The sequence below is a fragment of the Microtus ochrogaster genome, linkage group LG4, assembly GCF_000317375.1.
Source record: "Microtus ochrogaster isolate Prairie Vole_2 linkage group LG4, MicOch1.0, whole genome shotgun sequence".
NCBI classification, from domain to species: domain Eukaryota; kingdom Metazoa; phylum Chordata; class Mammalia; order Rodentia; family Cricetidae; genus Microtus; species Microtus ochrogaster.
Window position 1 is genome coordinate 64,953,444 of NC_022030.1, and position 18,691 is coordinate 64,972,134.

At 43.9% G+C, this 18,691-nt stretch overlaps 1 protein-coding gene across 2 annotated transcripts in view; it reads right to left on the reverse strand.

Moving 5' to 3' along the window:
* Dis3l2 (DIS3 like 3'-5' exoribonuclease 2) overlaps positions 1-18,691 on the reverse strand; it is a 315,411-nt gene that overhangs the window by 66,565 nt on the left and 230,155 nt on the right. For both annotated transcript variants that reach the window (XM_026786355.1, XM_026786354.1), the window contains 2 exons: positions 15,414-15,521; positions 3,811-4,044 (listed from right to left, as the gene is read on the reverse strand). In XM_026786355.1, coding sequence (XP_026642156.1) covers positions 3,811-4,044; positions 15,414-15,521 — 342 coding nt within the window. The remainder of the gene's footprint in view (positions 1-3,810; positions 4,045-15,413; positions 15,522-18,691) is intronic.

Here is an 18,691-nt window from a genome sequence, read left to right on the forward strand (position 1 = left end):
TTGTGCCAGTCAGGGACAGAAGCCCTCTGACAACACCCTTGTATCATGCTCAGGGTGTGGATGTTAGAAACCATTGCGATTTCTTTTACTTTACACACATAGAAGTGTTGGCCCTAGAATTAGAGCCCTCTTTTAAGATGCAGGAGAGACATATACTGTAAAAAATAATTATAATAAAGCAGCCATCTGTATCAAGTTCTTGAACTACCCTGGCAGCAGACAATGTGGATTTGGAGACAAGCCACTCAGAAGGGTCATTATTCAACTCAGCTGACCAAAAATCACAAAGTGGTCTTGGAGGCCGGTGTCACTTTTGGGGCAGTGACTTAAAGGAGAATCACCTCTCGGAAGAGAACTTTGTTAAAATCAGGGGCCAGATCTAGGTGAGCGCCACTGAGACAGCTATTCTGCCTGAAAACAGCATTCTACACTGCTTCCCAGCATAGGCCAGCACTCCAGGCTCAGAGAACAAGACTGTCAGCTGGTGTTCTAGGGACCTGGAGCCAGGCAGCTGGGCAGGGGCTGAAGTTCACGATCAGATGGGGCCAGAATCTGAGGCTGAGTTGCTGATTCCAAACACCCCATGGTCAAGCTGCTCTTCCTCTCTGCACTTATCAAACCCATGTCCCTGACTCTGCAAACAGGCACCATATTAGTACCTCGTCCTTCACCCTCACTCACTCTCAGCGTCATCAAACAAACTGATTTCTTAAAAGACACGCCTCTGAGTTGGCTGAAACTGAGCTCTAATTGCAGCTGACATAAAAGGACGTGCTTTTAGAGGACTGCCTCTCAAAACACGGACACAGAGAGCTACGGCAGACAAAGCTTCCGAGAACTCTAAACAGCAGGCTTCTGAAAAGGCACCAAGGAAAAATGGGCTTGTGAGGGCAAAGAAGGCAATAGCGACAGGAGAACAAATGAAATGCAGTGGCTTCTGAAAAAAAGCCATTTAGCTGATTTATAAATGGTCTCCCCAGTGTCCTTGGCTGCACTGACGGATGTCTCCATCTAATGTGGGGTCTATAGACTTGTTTTCTGGGGACTAAAGAATCAACTCCAAGGATACAAATTCATTATTTTCAAACCTTAATTAACTGGAACTTAATTAGTTTTGAGGGTGTCTCCCCACTTTAAAGGCAAACTTTTTTCTCTTATGTCAACATGGTGTAATAAATGAAGAAAAACCAAACAAAGAGCTACTTGGATGTCTTGCAATAAGTAACTCATTTACCTGTAGGGACATCAGTCTTCTAACTTATGAGTTAAGAGAGCCACTGAGATACAGATATCTAAAGTCTTTTCAGCAATAAAATTTTGATTCTCAGACATGACAACAGCTCATCCTCCATCAATAACTTGTGGTCATGCCCCTGATGACCACACCTCTTCTAATGGAGGGAGCTGAGGTTGCCTTTGTTTTATCCCAGCTCACAGACTATTTAATCCAGTTGAACTTGTTATAGCAACCTGATGGGGAAACATCTCAAAATGGAACTTCAGAAAGCCTCTCATTTCCTGGGCTTGGGTAACAGTTGTCACTGCCAAAGTCAAGTAAATAAAGGAATTATGCAGAAGAGACACACAAAGTACCCAACTTAACATTTTGTCTTAATTTACATAAATGTACATTTCTTCACCATTTTTGAAAAGAGTAAGGCTTTGAAAAATAAAAGCTTGTGCCTGGTGTGGTGGCTCAGACCTGTAATCCCACCATCTGGAAAGTGAAACAGGAGGCTAACCATGAGTTCAAGTCCAGCCTGAACTACAGAGTGAGAGAAAACAAAATTTATTCTTTTCATTTCCTTTCTCCCTTGCTCCCTCCCTTTTTCCTTTTTTCTTCAAAGGTCTTGACATTCATCTCATGTGGCCTTGAATTTTCAATTCTCCTGTTTTAACCTCCAGAATGCTGGGATTACAGGTGCCAACACCATAGATTTCCACAGTCTTTTTTGAGGAAACAAAACCTAATTCATTTTCTGAAGACCTCCCCAGTCCCCTAATGAAATTTAAAATGACTTGAGTCCAGGTGCCTCCTGAGTTTTAGGATTTCCCAGCTCCCTATGCAGCTGTCTTACCTAAAGAAGAGAAACTCTGAAGATTTGCCTCATCCAGGTCTTTCCAAAACATTTGTGTTTACAAAGCAAATAGATTTCTTTCTGTTTAAAATTTTTAATGGTTTATTTATTCTTATTTTATGTGCATTGGTGTTTTTCTTGCATTTATGTCTGTATGAGGGCATCAGATCCCCTAGACCTGGAGTTACAGACAGTTGTGAGCTGTCATGTGGGTGCTGGGAATTGAACTTAGGTTCTCTGGAAGAATAGCCAGTGCTCTTAACCACTGAGTAATTTCTCCAGCTTTCTTTTGAAACTTGTATTTGGCCAGTCTGTGTAATATTTAATCAAAGCATAAGTACAGTAGCTTGTGCAGCTGGTACATCAGGTCTGGGAGCACGCACATATAATGCCCCAGTGGATCAGAGGGAGAGGAGAACACCAGGAAGCCTGTGCACCATGTTCTGGGCACCAAGCACCACTTTACGCAGAAGGAAGGTTGAGTGAGCACTGGTGAGATGAGGAGGGGTATTCAGGCAGGTATAAAGGCAGGTGGCAAGGTTAGACAGCTAGGGAGGGAGGTGAAAGCTAGAGACACTGATTTTGGCATCATTAGTGGCAACCTAGACCTTTAGAATCAGGGAGGGACTGTTGATAGAGATGACAGGAAGGTGGTCTCCATCCTCAGGAACACCAAGAGCAAAGCAGGGAGTAGAGGAAGAAGCCTCTTTAAGGGGACACACAACTGGTGACATAAAGACCACAGGCTTCATAGAGGAAACTTGGGAGTCCTCCTCCTCCTCCTCCTCCTCCTCCTCCTCCTCCTCTTCTTCTTCTTCTTCTTCTTCTTCTTCTTCTTCTTCTTCTTTTAATAATTTAAGTAGGACTGGCTGAAGAACTTCTTTGAAAGTCTGGTAAAATTTTGCTGTGAATCCATCTGGCCCTGAACTTTTCTTTTTAGCTGGAAGACTTTTTATTACTATTTCAATCTCCTCATTTGTTATGGGTCTGTTTAGGTTGTTGACTTCTTTTTGGTTTAATTTTGGTGGTTTGGCTGAATCTAGAAACTCATCCATTTCTTTTAGATTTTCCAACTTAATGGAGTACAGGTTTTTAAAGTATTCCCTTATGAAACTATGAATTTCTTTGGTGTCTGTTGTTAATGTTTCCCTATTCATTTCTGATTTTGTTAATTTGGGTCCTCTTTATTTCTTTTGGCTAGTTGGACCAAGGGTCTGTCAATCTTGTTTATTGTCTCAAAGAACTAGCTCTTAGATTCACTGATATCACTGGGGTGTGCCCTGGAAAGTATGCCCCTTTACATGTCTGTCTGTTTCTCTATCTCTGTCTGCTTATTGGCTGCCATGGGACAAGCGGCTCCACTGGGCCACATGCTTCTCACATGTCATTCTCTCTCACTGTGGGCCAGAAACAACAGAGCCAATTTCCAAGTTCCTCTGAAACCTGAGCCAAAAATGAGTCCTTCCTCCCTTGTTTTTCCCAGGCACCTGTCACAGCAATGTCATCTAACAAGTGAGAATTCAATCCTGGACACAGGCTTTCCAGGTAAGAGCAGCTGGGAGTCAGAGAGCTACCTACACAGATACTATCTTCCCGTGACTCATGTTACCATGGTGTGGTAGAGTGGCTGGGGAAACAGGCTAAGAGAAAGAGACCATAAGGCAGCCTCTCACCCTTGGGTGTTGGGCACAAGCCAAACTCAAGATTGCATTGAACAAAAAGATTCACTGACCTGATCTAAACGGAGTGCACCATCCACAAAGCGCTTCTGGCGAAGTTGCTTGGCAATGCTGTGCAGGTTCAGGACTGCCTGGTGTACCTCCTCAGGACTATGCTCTGGAGAAATGGGAGGCAGCTCTTCCTCAGGGATCTTCTCAGTCGGATTTTCAATCATGCTCTGGGCATGGTCGTAGCTCAGTTTGGTGCAGGAACGGATGACAGTGCGGCCAAACCACTCCTCAAGGATCTGCAAAGACAGATTGACTGTGCATAACCATTCATATACACATACTCAATGAAGCACTGACTGTGTGCTCTGACTTATGTCATAGGAATGAACCAGACACAGAAGCTGCTGCCTTCAGTTAGTTTAGACTACCATGCCCTGGCAGAATTCAACAGACAGCTGAGGCACAAAATAAGGCCACATGGGAGATTTGCACTGAAGGGCACATGGGAAGAGTTTCTATTAGTTTGGATGACAGGTCATCAATGTCACAAGCAGGGAAGAGAAGATAGGAGCCTAAGACACAACACATGAGGCTCTGAGGGCTGGCTGATGGCTTAGAGAAAGCAATGAAAAGACAAGAGCCCAAGAGCTGTCCACACAATGAATCTCTACCAAACACAGCTTTTATTCTGGATAGATGCAGCGAACCTTGTGATCACTCACCCTCCCCAAATGGAAGAGCAGCAGCTTTTTAAAAATGACAACACAGGCAGCCGGAGAAGAGACGCTCCTGTCCACATTTTTATTCATAAGAGCAAAGATCTTAATAAGGAGTCTAGAATATTAGACTTTAATTTTTCTTTAAATTTTCTAAAACTATACTTTCAGATTACTCCAGGAACTAGCTCTATTGCGAACTACAAGGGACTCTGAGCTCATGCCTATGCTCTTTGAGTTCTACTGTGGCAAGTAGGCCTCATGTCTGGCAATCAGGAAACCTGCATGCTATAGGCAAGGACAGATACAGAGCCAGTCCCAGGGGCTGTCCAACAGTCTGCAGGCAGATGCAACTAAAGGCCTCTACAAGAATCCATCCAGGCCACCCAGGCTTGAGCTCTGAGCATACCCATATGTCCTGAATGGAACCCCAGCCTCCTCTAAAGGGTCAAACTGTGACCTCTTCATTCTCGTGGTCTCAAAGTCTCTCCTGGAGAATATAGTTTCTTTCCTTTCTTCATTTCTTTCCCAAACTAGTCCTCCTCCCTCCCCCAACCCTGGCCATGTGTACATGCTTGTTAGGCAGCCAGTTTTCCGGCTCCTGACAGATGGTGGCAGCTTATACCTGTGCGACTCTTGTCATACTTCCCAGTGAGCTAGTTCATGGACTCCTTCCCACACCAGGTCTTGATATATGGCCTCCTAAGGCCTGTATCCTCTTCCCTGGTATGTGATACTCAAATGACAGTGAGTACCGCACAATGAAAGGGAAATCTGTTTTCACATAAGCTGGAAGAATAAGCACTGCTTTAAAATCTAACAAATGCTCTGAGTACTCTAAATATTTATGCACAAAATTCTGCAGCAAGCTGTACAAAGCTCTTAGATGCCCTTCTTTCTGTAAGCCCATGTGTCCTGGCTCTACACATCTGTTGCTTGTTTGGAACCCTCTGATTGTTGAGCCCTGACTAGCAGCCATGTGTAACCCTAAGGAGTTCTTTAAAGTGTGTATGCCTACTATTCCTCACCAAAGGTTGTGCACATACCCACTAGCAGTGCACTATATTATTAGTTGCACCTGTCCTTGCCTGATGGGCCCTTCTGCCCCTTTGTTTCCTTCTTGGCGAGGACAGATATCTTTTCTCCACCACCCACATGGATACTACCAAACTTCAATCTCAGTGCTGGTTCCCATAGCGCCTTTTCCCAACTTCCCTTCTCTATTTCATTCCTGCATCTCTGAACTTCTGCACCAGCCTTCTCACAAACACACAAAGGGGAGCCTTTGTGAACTTCCTTCCTTCCTCAGCAAGGGTGCCTGGCTTTACCATGGCTCAGGACTTGTAGGAGGCACAGCTGACATGTACTAGAATAGTTCCTATCCTAGGAAAAGCAGTCTTGAAAGTACCTCTGGGAAAGCCAATAGACAGATGCCAGCCAGGGGCAGCTGCCCACAGAGAAAGCAGCAAAGACCCACATGGAGGAAACCCTGGAACAGTCAGCCACATAGGACAGAAGACAGGCCTCTCTTGATGGAACACCTCATTCATTTCCAGTCTAAAAACTGTACTCACATCAACACCCAGCCCACGACCAGGGCCAGCGGCAGAAGACAAAGAGCTTTTCATGGAAAAGGTGGGGGGGGGCGGAGAAGGAGGAGGAGGAGCAGGAAACACTTGGACAGAACCCTAGAGGAACTTGTGTCCTGTTCTCCTTTGCTTAACACAGGATTGAGGCCTTCTTCTTCTAGCATACACATGGGGTGCCACTGTTCAGAACATCAGGTTAAACACCCTGCCACTACAGACTGGAGGCATGTGTCTGGGAGACACATTGTCTAAGGAGGTACCCTGCTCCAGTACTTATAAGACCTAAAACAGCACAGTGCTGTTGGCCCCAGCCTTTGAGCATCACTTTGACATGTCTAGGGGAAGGGGCGTTCTACAGTCAATTTTACAGCTGGGCAAAAAGATGGGAAATTCTCAAGAATCACACAAACTCTTAGGTCTATACCTAAAGATTCAAAATAAAAAATCTAGTGGATGGACACACACACATACACACACTTATTTTTAGCTGAAGTTCATAACATATGGAGAAACCTTTAGACAACCTGTCTTATTTCATGCAAATGTTTTTTTTTTTTAAAAATTATCCTCTAAAAAGTATCAGCACCTCATTAAGATGCCTTTGGTTTAAAAACTATTAATGAAGCTAATTTAAAATTGTAAATAACTAGATGTGAAATGACTTCTGAACCTCTGGGTTTCCACATAGAAAACACTTAGTTCAAAGGGCCTATGATGGCAGAAACACTTTCTTGATTGGAACCAAGCAGGCTGCCTGGAGTGGTGGTGTGTGGGGCAGGTAGAGCTGACTGCCACTGCTTCTTATAGCCTTGGCCAGGTCATCCTGGTTAGTGTGGTCAAAGTGCAAGCCAAATGTGCCAAGAGGAAAGTATCTGGAAAAGACCTGGGCAGAAAGTAGAGGCTGCGAGACAGCAAAGGGCAGGTAGTGCTGGATAGAAGGAAGGCTGGCTCTCTACAGGAAGGTCAAAAGTGTGGGGTGGTTTCAGGGTGAGCAGGGGTGGCAAGGGGCTCCTTCACTAGGCCCTCCCTCAATTGAGGTCAGCGGTAACTGACTGGGACTCAGATTTCTTCTTATAACAGGGGAAAGACAGCAGTGTAGAATGAAATTGTAACAAGGCTGCCACCCCAGCAACAGCAGCTCCATTTATTCCACAGCTTGCTCTTGCTGCGTAAAGCAACTTGGGTACGGACAGGACAGAGCCTGCGAAGGTCTGTGCCCCAGAAGCCTGCCACCACAGCCTGGTTCCAAGTCTGCAAGCCTTTCTGGGTTCTAAGTCCGTTTGTTTACAGGTCAGAATTTGCATAGAAAAGAAAGTGGAGTTAATTACACAGTCTCAGCACTCTTCTGGTTTGTCCTCCAGTCCCCAGAGAGATCATTAGGTCCTTTGCCACCTTGACCTGTTGGCAGTTGTGTGAACTTCTAAAAACAAGGAAGCAAAGGAAACCAAGTCTTTGCCACATACACATACCAGAGCAGCTGCTCTCGACCTATGGGTCTCAATCCCCTTGGGTTGATATCCTGCATGTTAGGCATTTCTATCAAAATTTACAACAGTAGCAACATTGCAGTAATGAAATAATTTTATGGCTGGGGGCCACAACACGAGAAACTGTATGAAAGGGTCCAGCATTAGGAAGGCTTAGACCCACTGTGCTAGAGGGAAATGAAACTAGTTGCTCTGGTGTGGCCAGGAGACAGGAATTTGTTCCTATGATGGGAGTGAAGGCATGTCAGGTGGAACCTTCACAGTGTTTCCTTCTGAGGACTGGCAAGGAGGAGTCTTTAAACACTCATCTCTGGGCCTGGTCACTGCACAGGAAGGAACCTGGAGGAGGGGAAGGAGGAAGCAAGGAAAGCCAGGAAGGAGAATGTGGGAAGCAGGAGAGGAAATCCTGACCCAGGAAACACAGACACCTTCTGCCAGGTGAATTTAGCACCTCAGCCTTTCTTTGAACAGGTCACATGTAAGCCAGCTCCCGGAGCCCCTTGTTCTTGTTGTAAAGATATTCAGTACAGACACCTGTTCTGTTGTTTTCTAAAACAAACGTCTTGTTCTGTTTCTTGGAAATGTTTCATTTTGAATTCTGCTTTTCATCCCCAAGATTCACAGCAAAATCAGTGTTCACAACTAAGTTCTGTTGTCCCTCTAAAGTGACCTTAGGTAAGCCATCTAGTTGGCTGGTACCTTCAGCAGGAAACTGGGACATGAGGGATATGGAAGATGGCAGTTTCTTTCATCCCCTCCCCGCCCTGCAACAGAGGTGTCACTACATGTCTGAAATAAAACAGCTAGGCTCTGTCCCTGGTAATGACAAAGGGTAGAGATTCTGGAAATCCTCTCTGACCCTCAGAACCAGTCTGAGAAGCTCCTGCACCTCTGGAGATGCTCAGGACAGGTATCTAGTAGGTGCCTAGGCATGAAACACAACACCCAGCACTGCTTCTAGCAGAAGCCCTAAATTACATGGCACTGTTTGAACCTTGTTCCACGAGCTTGCTATGGACCATGGGAAAAATACAACAGTTGCTTCTCAAGTTTTTCAGGGCTGGTATCTGGCAGGCCAGCGGCAAGGCATGAAAGTCCGCAGGGGTCATTAAGGGATGAAGAGGAAGGCTGTGAGAAGGGAGGGAGGGCTCCTGAGACTCTGCTCCACTCTCGGCATGCAACGTCAGAGGGCTGGAGAGGCTTTTGAGAATGTATGTCCTTACCTGGCTGGGGGCGGGGTTCACCTTCTAACTAGGCAGCTGGGATAAACAGAAGAGTGTAAACAGAAGTGAAAAACATAGCGAAATGGTTTCTAAACACTTGCTGGGTATAGGACACTGAACTATTGGGGAGAAGGAAAACAGGAGAACAGAGTGGAGTAGAAATGGCCCTAAAGTGCAGAGCAGATGACGTTCACCGCTGGGAGTCTGACAGGAATCTCCTCTAAGTACCTTCCCATGACCTAGTGAACCTCATTCCCAGCCCCTACCTTTATTCTGTTCAAGGGAGGAGAGCTGGAGTTCCTTGTCCTGTGGGAGTGCATCTCCACACAGGCTGAGTCCTGAGCCTACCACTACCTTCTCAACCAGGCCTCAAAAATGTCACTTCTTCCTCATCTTGTCTGTCTTCCACTCAGCCTACAGATACACTCCAATAGCTCTCATCTGCTTATTAAAAAACAAATTTAAAATATCTCAAGATGACTTACTTTTAAGTTGCAAGGTGCCTCCACTCTAGAAAATTTAGGGAAAGGAGGAGAGAACAGTTCCTTCTTTGATAGGGATGTAATCAACACCTTGTATGGTGTGCAAGCACAGCCAGCGCTGGGCAGCACTTACTAAGTGAGTGAGGAACCGCTAAGGCGTGTGAGGCCCTCATCTCAGCTGGATCCCAAGGAATAAGCCGGTTTCTTGCTGGCAGAGCTGAGAGGAAGAGTCTTCAAGGAAAGGGCAGAAGCACATATGGAGTCTCAGTGTAACAATTCCTTGTTAAGTTCAACAAACCCCTTGGTGGCAAGACAGAAGATAAGGGCCAGGGGGTTGGGTGACAGATGGTCAATTAGGGAGAGAGTTAGTCTCTGTAAGTGATGCTTCAAATATTGGACTTTGGGAGCTAATCAGGAGTCAAATTCAGCTTCTAGTGGAGAAACAGACTAAAAGTTCCCAGATTAAGACCATGTGGACTGGAACTAAGGTAGTCACTGTGTTAGGAGAAAGAAGAACAAGTCCAAGTTGTCCTACCTTTGTGGCTATGAAGAGAAGCACAGTCACAAAGGTAGAACAGCTTGGACTTGCTCAATGTAGCAGAAGTGAAGGGGGCTAGAGATCTAATGACTGAGAGAGTGACCATTAATAAACCCAGAAAACAAGGGCTTTTTTTCAGGTTGCAATAGGGCAGTTTTACAGAGTGATGAGCAGGGAAGGATGGGGAAAGGCAGAGAGAAATACTGAAGTGGAGGAAGAGTGTCACCAGCACTGGTTTAGTGAAAGTAGAGCTTTTAGTGTGGATGCTGAAAGTATCCATATTTTAAAAAATGCTGGAGCAGCCTTCTGGTAGGAGATCATACTTGCCTTAGAAAGCAGGATATTACAATAACCCGAGGAAGCCTGCAAAGCCTACTCTACTTCTACACCAGGAGAGACTGGTGGCTATAAACCAGTGTGGCCTGGTGCTCCTGGCCCTGCACCACCCCTTCTAACCTAATCCCCTATACCAAGAGAAGCTCCCCTGAACCTGCAAACTCAGTCTGGGGCTTCAGTTACACAGGCGTTGAGCTTTCTCCTCTTTGTTCACCTAGGCTCTTGAAGAGGAGCTATCTTGGTCTCTAGGGCCTTCCGTGGCACCCTGACTTCTCATCTGGTCTCAAGCTTGGCTCAGGTTTTCCTTTACAGTGTCTTGGACCGGAGTCCTAGGGCCTGGAATATGGTATTGAATCTTTCATTATGGGCATCTTGACTACGGGTGAGAGATGTCACCACATCCCTGGGTTTACCAACTGATCTACCTCTCATGTGGTCACTGGGTCTAGGGAGGGTATTGGGGTGACCACAGAGTGAAGAATGTGGTTAGTGGACCTTGCCCCACAACCCTGGCCACAATTCCGACCCTCATACTTCCTATCTGGTGTGGTTTGGAGGGGCCCAGCACTCTTGTAGACATGTGCCTCTCTTTCAGCTGTCTTCCAGCCCTCATTGTGCAGAAGACCTGGGTTCCATACACTGTTTCCAAAACAAAAAACAACTCAAAAGCCAGTGAGTATTAGAGTTTACATTTTTTCTAGTGTTTCTTTAATGACCCCCATATTCTAGCTAAGCATTAGACTAGGCAGCTTCAATTTCTCAGGTCTGCCCTATCAGCATAATTCAGATACAGTGTTCTTTTCTTGATTCAAATTAGGATGCTTCTATGGGCTTTTATTTTCTATTTAGTTATAAATTTTAAAAGTATAAAAATATAGAAGTTATTCAAATTTTAAAGAGCATTAGAAAATAGAAAAAAATTACCGTTCCACTATCCAAATATAACTACTATTGGCATTCTCTTTTGTTTCCTTTTGTTCTTTTTCCATTCACTGCCCCCAAGCTTGCTCCCATGTACACCAGAATATGGCTGCTGGCACACTATATTCATAGTTCCTTCTCTATAGTTCAGACAATGTTTGCCTTTTAGATCTTGAAAAGGAACTTTGTACAGATAGTTAAAAACTATAAAGACCAAATGTAATGTTTTAACTATTTGATTCCAATTTAGACCAATCAACTGGAGAGAACCAAGGAATGTATTAGGGACTAGGCTTGGATGACATCCTGACACCAGTATTCATCGTTAGGTATGCTGAGAACACTGTGGTTATATAAAAAAATGCCCAGATTTTTAGTCATATATCAAAACACACAGGAGTGAAATGACATGTCTGTAGTTTGTTTTAAAATTCTGTAGTCTTTTTTGCATAAAAATGAAGAAAATTACATCAAATATCTCCTTTTATAAATTCTCTGTAATTTGTCTGTTGTTTTAATCATCAGGAGAAACAAATGTCCTCACTTGTGGTTCACAGTTTGATGACATTAGATAAGCACATGGGGCTCATGGAGGCAGGAGGACTCTCTTTCTTTTACAATTTTTTTATGTTTTTAATTGTTTTTATTGAGCTATACATTTTTCTCTGCTCCCCTCCCTTCATCCCCCCTCCTCTTCTACCCTCTCCTATGATCCCCACGCTTCCAAATTTACTCAGGAGATCTTGTCTTTTCTACCTCCCATGCAGATAAAAAGCTATAGTCTTAACAGAGAACAAAGTCTTGACAGTACTGAATCTGGGATACAGGGATGGGGGCTTATTGTGATGCTTTTCTTATGTTATCTATAGTTGAATTTTTTCTAATTAAAGTATCATTTTAACATTATCTTTTTGTTTGTTTGTTTGTTTTGAGACAGGGTCTTACTATGTGGCCCTGACGGACCTAGCACTCACTATGCAGCCCACGCTGCAGCTGTCTCAGAACTATTAAAACAGAAAGTTTTCACTGTATAGCTTTCTCTTTCATCAGATCCATATATGTTTTATTTTAGTTTGCTTGATCAAACATTAGTCTTTATTTTCAAAATATGGTTTATGGACTCCAGTGGGCCTCTGAGTTCCATTTAGGAGTCTATGTGGTCCAAATTATTTTCAGTCATAATCCAGGGTATTACACAAACTGACTGTATACTGCCATTTACAGCAATGGTCTAGAAGCCTTGGCAGGTGAACCATTTCACCTGTGTGTGACATAGCAGTCACACTACTCCCCCCACCACACACTGGCAGTGATAAAAGAGCTAGATCAATGTAGAATGTTCTCACTGGACAAGTAAAATCCATTACTTTTCTATGTCTCAACCCCAAGTACTTGTCTTTGTCACTTAAACTTCATGAGGGAGGAGGATGACCTTTGGAGGAAAAACACGCATATAACTATCTGTAGGTTAAACTGGTAACATTCTCACAAAGATATCATTTTCATATGAAGAACAGCTGACATGGAAACCATGGCTATTTAGACTGAGGTATTTGTACTTCACGGAAACAACTGACATTGCTTATCATTGATGACACAAGTTGAACTTTAATAAAATTAGAATTTTAGTAACCCTGCATCTAATATATGAGCTTGTGGGCTTTCTAATACTGAAAATAATTGACTAATAAGAAAAGCAATGCCATTAACAATGTAGTTTTAAAAATACTGTATAATAAAATGTGCTCACAGTTAGAGATCAGCATTAAGTCAGTACTTTCTAAATGGCCACTATACATTAAAAAGTCATGCCTGGGTAAAAGGTCTATTCTCAGTGGATTTTTATATAACCTCATTAACAAAGTTCATCTGATACTGTGTTAGTCTGTTCAGGCTGCTATAACAAAATACCACCACAAACCAAGTGGTTTAAGACATAGAAATTCATTTCCCATAGTTTTGAAGGCTAGAAGTTCCAGATCAAAGTGCCAGTCAGTCCAGTGCCTGGTGAGGGCTATCTTCATGACTCCAACAAAGCAGCTGCTTTTACAAAGCATCTTCCACATGTCAGAGGAGAGACAGCAAGCTTTCTGCTGTGTCTTTTTAAAATGGACATGAACTTATGATCTCACATAGTGTGCGCTTGTATGTGTGTATGTGGGCACTCCTGTCATGGTGTACATACAGATGCCAGAGGACAATCTCAAGAGTCAGTTCCCACTTTTTAGTATAGATTGAGGCAGTGGGCCCAGAGCTTCCAGGGATTCTTTTTGTTCTGCTCCACATCTCAAAGTAGGAGCACTGGGACAACAGATACTCAAAAATAGGCCTGACTTTCCATGGTTTCTGGGGATTTGAACTCAAGCCCTCACATTTGCAATGGCAAGTACTTTTAACCATAAAGCCATCAACCGTCTCCGCCTCCTCCTCCTCTTCCTCCTCCTCCTCCTCTTCCTCCTCCTCCTTCTTTTTTGTTCCCTTTTATTTCCCCTCTCTTCTCACTCATTTTTGAGATGTTTTCTCTGAGTAACCCCATCTGGCCTTTAACTCACAAGCTTCCTGCCTCAGCTTCTATGATTATAGATCCAAGAAGACATTATAAAGCTTCCTGAAAAAGGGCCTTATAAGTGCTCCTTTGTTTCTGAGACTTCACATGCCTGAAGATATGCTTTTTGTTATCTATCTATCTATCTATCTATCTATCTATCTATCTATCTATCTATCTATCCATCTACTCACCCACCTATTTACCTGTCTATCTACTATCTATCTATCTACTCACCTACCTATCTGTCTATCTTTTGTGTATGTCTGTGTAAGGTTTGTTATGTCCCCTGGAGCTGGAGTTACACAAAGTTGTGAGCTGCCATGTGGGTGCTGGGAATTGAACCCCAGTCTTCTGGAAGAGCAGACAGTGCCCTTATTGCTGTGCCATCTCTCCAGGCCCTGAAGATATGGTTTTTGACTTTCAGTTTACTGTCAGCTTAGCTGAGTACATTTTATAGGGATCCTAGCCTTCAAGACAGAAACAAGCTCTCTCTGCAGTATCACAAAGCTTCTAAGATTGTTATGAAAGAGTCTGAACTTGCTCTGCCTTCTGGTCTATTGTGTGTGGCTTTCTCTTGGCCCTTTATAGAAGTTTTCTGGGTCTTTTCCTTGTCTCCTAGATCCTGAAGCTCTGTGAAGAACTGTACTCAAGAGTGGTGTGCCTGCTTCAGACACACCTTCATTTGCATTAGTTATAGAAAAAAATCTCTGGGTCTTCTGCTAAGACTAGGAGGGTCAATCTTTTTAATGAACTTTCCACCAATACTGATGTCAGACTCACTTCTTCCACCCCTCCCCCACCTCGCAGAGTTATCTGGTACCGTCAACCTCTGAATTTTTGTTTCTTGGCTTCCTCTGTCCTGGCTCAGGATTAGACTTTTTCAGGACTGCTAAGTCAGTTACCACTCATCCATCTGCTCCCCTGGTTCCAAGATTTTGTTGCTGTTGTCTCTTCTCCCATTCTCTTTGTCCTTGTGGGTTTGTCTTTTTCCCTTTTTCTTTATTTCTTTCTTTCTTCTTTTTTTAAATCTCTCTACTGTTGTTTTAGTGAGGTTTTGGGATGGAATGAAAATCAGTGTGGTTATTTAATCTTCCATCTTTATTTATAATTAAGCATCTTTTTTCACTTCCATTTATTATTATAACATATACATTTCTCATGTTCTTTCATGGTATTTGCCACCAGCTTTGCAGAAGCCTATGCTGAGTAAGCCCTAGGTTCTCAAACATGACCCTGTTGTGATGTTTACAGTTGCTCACTTTGAGGAGGGAACTGGTTTTCCCAAGTGAAATCTTTACCCATCTTCTTTCCTCATTGTGTATAGGGAGTGCTTGCTGACAGCCTTCTTATCTGTGTTTTCCTTACCTCACTCTAGGACTGAAATGGTACTCTATTACTCTTTATTAGTCTTCATATTTCCAGCCATCTCACAGGATATTGCAGCCTTCGTTGCCATCTTCCCCAGGACATTAGTAGAACACAGACTCCCACAATTCATTTATAGCCTAGCTTCCTATCCTGCTTTCCAGACGTACATCCAGCCTCACTGGACCATCTCCTACCTAAGCTCCCACCTCCACAATTAGTGCTCTCCATTAGCTGCTAAATACTGGCAGTAGGTAGGGTCAGTCTTGCCTCTTAGGTAGGACTGACTCTTCTGAGGCTAGAGCCCTAAGATGTCTTCCCTACAGCAGCTTCCCCAGATCTTCTGCATCCACCCATTATGAAATTTCAGTCTAGTGCAGGCACACAGTGGGTGCTTACCATGACACACAGGATGGGACAGTGGTAAGTGGAGAATGAATGACAAAGTACAATTTGTTACCTTGCCTTCAGGGGTCAACTTCCAGATCACAGAGAAGGTCAGCTTGTCAGTCATGGGGTTGAGGCTGCACAGTTCTTCACATAGAAGCCTGGGAAGCATCGGAACTACCTGTGAACAGAGGAGAGTTTCTGAGCATCCTTGTTCAACCTGCAGGAGTCTGTCTCAGGCAGCACAGAGGCAGAGTTTTGGTGACCAGCTTGAGCTTCCAGAGTGAGCTGAAGGTGATAGAGGTTCACTTCTAGAAGTCTCTGCAGAAAGAGCACACTGTCTCACCAGGAATCACATCAACTAGCATCTGGAACTGGGACTTCAAGCTTCCAAAACTGTAAAAAACTAAAGGTGTGTTGCTTAAGTCACTCAGTCTGTGATGCTTAACCAGCATGCTTACTGCAATGATTAGTCCAGAGCGCGCTCTCTCTCTCCTCTCTCTCTCTCTCTCTCTCTCTCTCTCTCTCTCTCTCTCTCTCTCTCTCTCTCTAACTAAACAGTATTTGTTCAAGAAAATATCATACTTTCAGTCCCAAGACAATATCTGATAATGTAATATAATACAACTCCAGACATCAATGCTTTAGTGTTTGTCAAAACAAAACAACAAAAAAAATTGCATCATGGGCCTAGACCAGACCCTGAATTAGAAAACACTGATGGATAAATAGTTGAAATCCAAACAAAGGATGAAGTACAGTTAACAGCAGTGTCCCAAAGGCAGTCTCTTAGCTCTGGTTGTGAGAATATGGCAATGTATGACGCAGGCAATGGAGGCTCTCTGTCTTTGCAATTTTTCTGTAAGTCTAAAAACATTTCAAAAGAAGAGCTTACTTTTTAAAAAGCTATGCTTTCTATTAATTGATCTTTGATTATATATTTAAATATAAATTTATGCTTATTATACATACTAAGCCTTATCTATTTTTATAAACAAGTATGAGGCTAAAATTTTCTGTATAAAATGAAGAGCTGGGTGGGGCTTGAGGTCTTAGACCATCAAACAGCTGAAGCAGTGCAGTGGCAGCAGGTGTAAGCGAGTAAAGGAGGCTTTGACACAGAGACTGAGCTCAAAATCAGACCCTAGGCCCAGCACTTCATGATGATGCAGTCAGCTAGGACAATTCTGGACCTAGGTTTTCTTCAAAGTGAAATAGCTCTGAAATACTCAATAAAAGTTAGCTCAACGTGTCCAAGTCCCTGTGATCCTTGGCTCAGTCTTCCTCACTCAGCCTTGTGCCCAGGTACTCCCCTCTAACACACATGGTTCTAGATTGTGGGACTTCCCACTGCAAGCCCTTCACCTGTCTTGCCTGCTCTCTGCTCCAGCTTGTGCACATGGTGTTCCCATTTTCTGGAACACCTTTCTGGACACTTTGCTTCAGGCAAACTTTGACATATCCTTCCAGATTCTGCTCCTTGCCATTTTCAGGGCCTATCCAGACTCCCCCAGGCAGAGAACGTACTGTTTTGTAGCTTCCCCTGCTCTTTCGCAGAGGCTGTGGGGCAGACCCAAAGAATAAGCTACTTACTCCACCCTCCCTGCTCTTCCACACCACTTCTACGGCCCTGACCACACTACATCCTGATGCCTTGTTAGGTGCTCCAGGCTATGGAAACTCTAAGAACATAGAGAGGTCTGGCTCTGTCCTTCTATCTAGTACCCTCAACACAATATGCACTATTAGTATGCAGATGACTGATTTCTGTTAGGAAATGAATAACCTGGGAGATTTTTCTCTGTTTACTGTAACACACACACACACACACACACACACACACACACACACACACACACACACACACAAAACCCACTTCATGAAATCCTTGCCAGCAGAATTCTATAGCAGTATCTTTACATAACTTGTACTTTCAGTAGAAAGGGAAGAATTTTGGCTACCCTCTGCTAAAACACAACAAAACAAAACACTACCAGCACACCCTGTGTCTGCCCAGGTTATCAAAACTGCTTTGCTCCTCCTACTAGTCAGATGCCAAAGAACTCAAGTTTCATGAAGAATCGGTGGTAGCATAATTGCATTTATTTTTTTTAGGGGACAGTCCTTTTAATAAACTTTCTACTAGATCTTGAGGAAGAAATCAAATGGAATTCAGAGCAAACAGTCCATGTTCATCCAGTTTTGTAAATAGGTGGTTAGGCCTGTGTCTTTCAAAGGAGAAGAAATTAAGAGGTTATGATCACATTTGTGGTTTGGCATATCACAGCCTCTCATAAATCCACTGGTCCTCCAGGGGTCACTGTGCATGCATTTCTGCTCAACCCAGAGTGCAGCAGGCTTCCTTGTGAAAGAGGGCTGTTGAAGTGGGGCCTCTCTTAAAAGCCACTTTCTCATATGCCTGCCCAGGCAGGTGAGAAGGGAGAATGGTACCCTGATTCTATGCAGCATGTGAACTATATGAGGTCTGTCCCAGCATCGGGAGAAACTACGGGTCAGAGTGATGTACAGAGCACCAAGGATAACCAGGAAAGATTTCTTTGTGCCAATAGCACAGGGCTAGTGCCCATGCTCCCTGGGCCCTGGTATTTCTCTCCAGGCCTGCATTCATCACACTCCCTATATAGCATGGAACTCCACCACAGTTCCCAGCTACCCGAATCCCACTGTCCCAACTGCCTCACAGTCTGCCTTCTTTGTTCTGGGCACTCTACTGTCTGAACACTGATGGTGACAGGAAATGTGCTGAGCTGTGCGGAGGCTTCACACTCATTACAGCTCACCTCCAATTTATCCCACTACCTTCTTACTCTTTCTCAATAGAAAACCCAACTCTTCTACATAGGGATTATAGACTCAGGCCCTTTCTAGTATTTTCAATCAACCATCCTTTTGAGCCAATTTCATTAACTTTTCAGGGGTGCTGTGTCCCTTGTCTTAAGCCTGGTCTAACTGCTTGTAGCTCTTGCTAAGTGAACTCCCTGCTCAGCTGGTTTGGTTCTCCATGGTCAGAGCACAAGGGTAGAATAGCCCTTAACTCCAGACTCTATTCCTTCCCATAGCCACACCCTCTGTCTCTTCACTTGAAGTTTCTCAAAATAGTTTATGGATCTGGCTCCTCCTTTCATTCTAGTTTCCCATCCTACCACATGATTTTTTTTTCATAGCTCCCACCAATACAATACACCTGCCTTGATGTGGTACAAAGAGGGCACCTCACTAGAGATGGTCCTAGGCTGCTGGGACTTCCAGGCTTCAAAATTCGGCATGTACCTTTATTTCCAGCCTTGGGAGGTAGAGGCAAGATCAGGGGTTCAAGGGCATTCTCAGCTT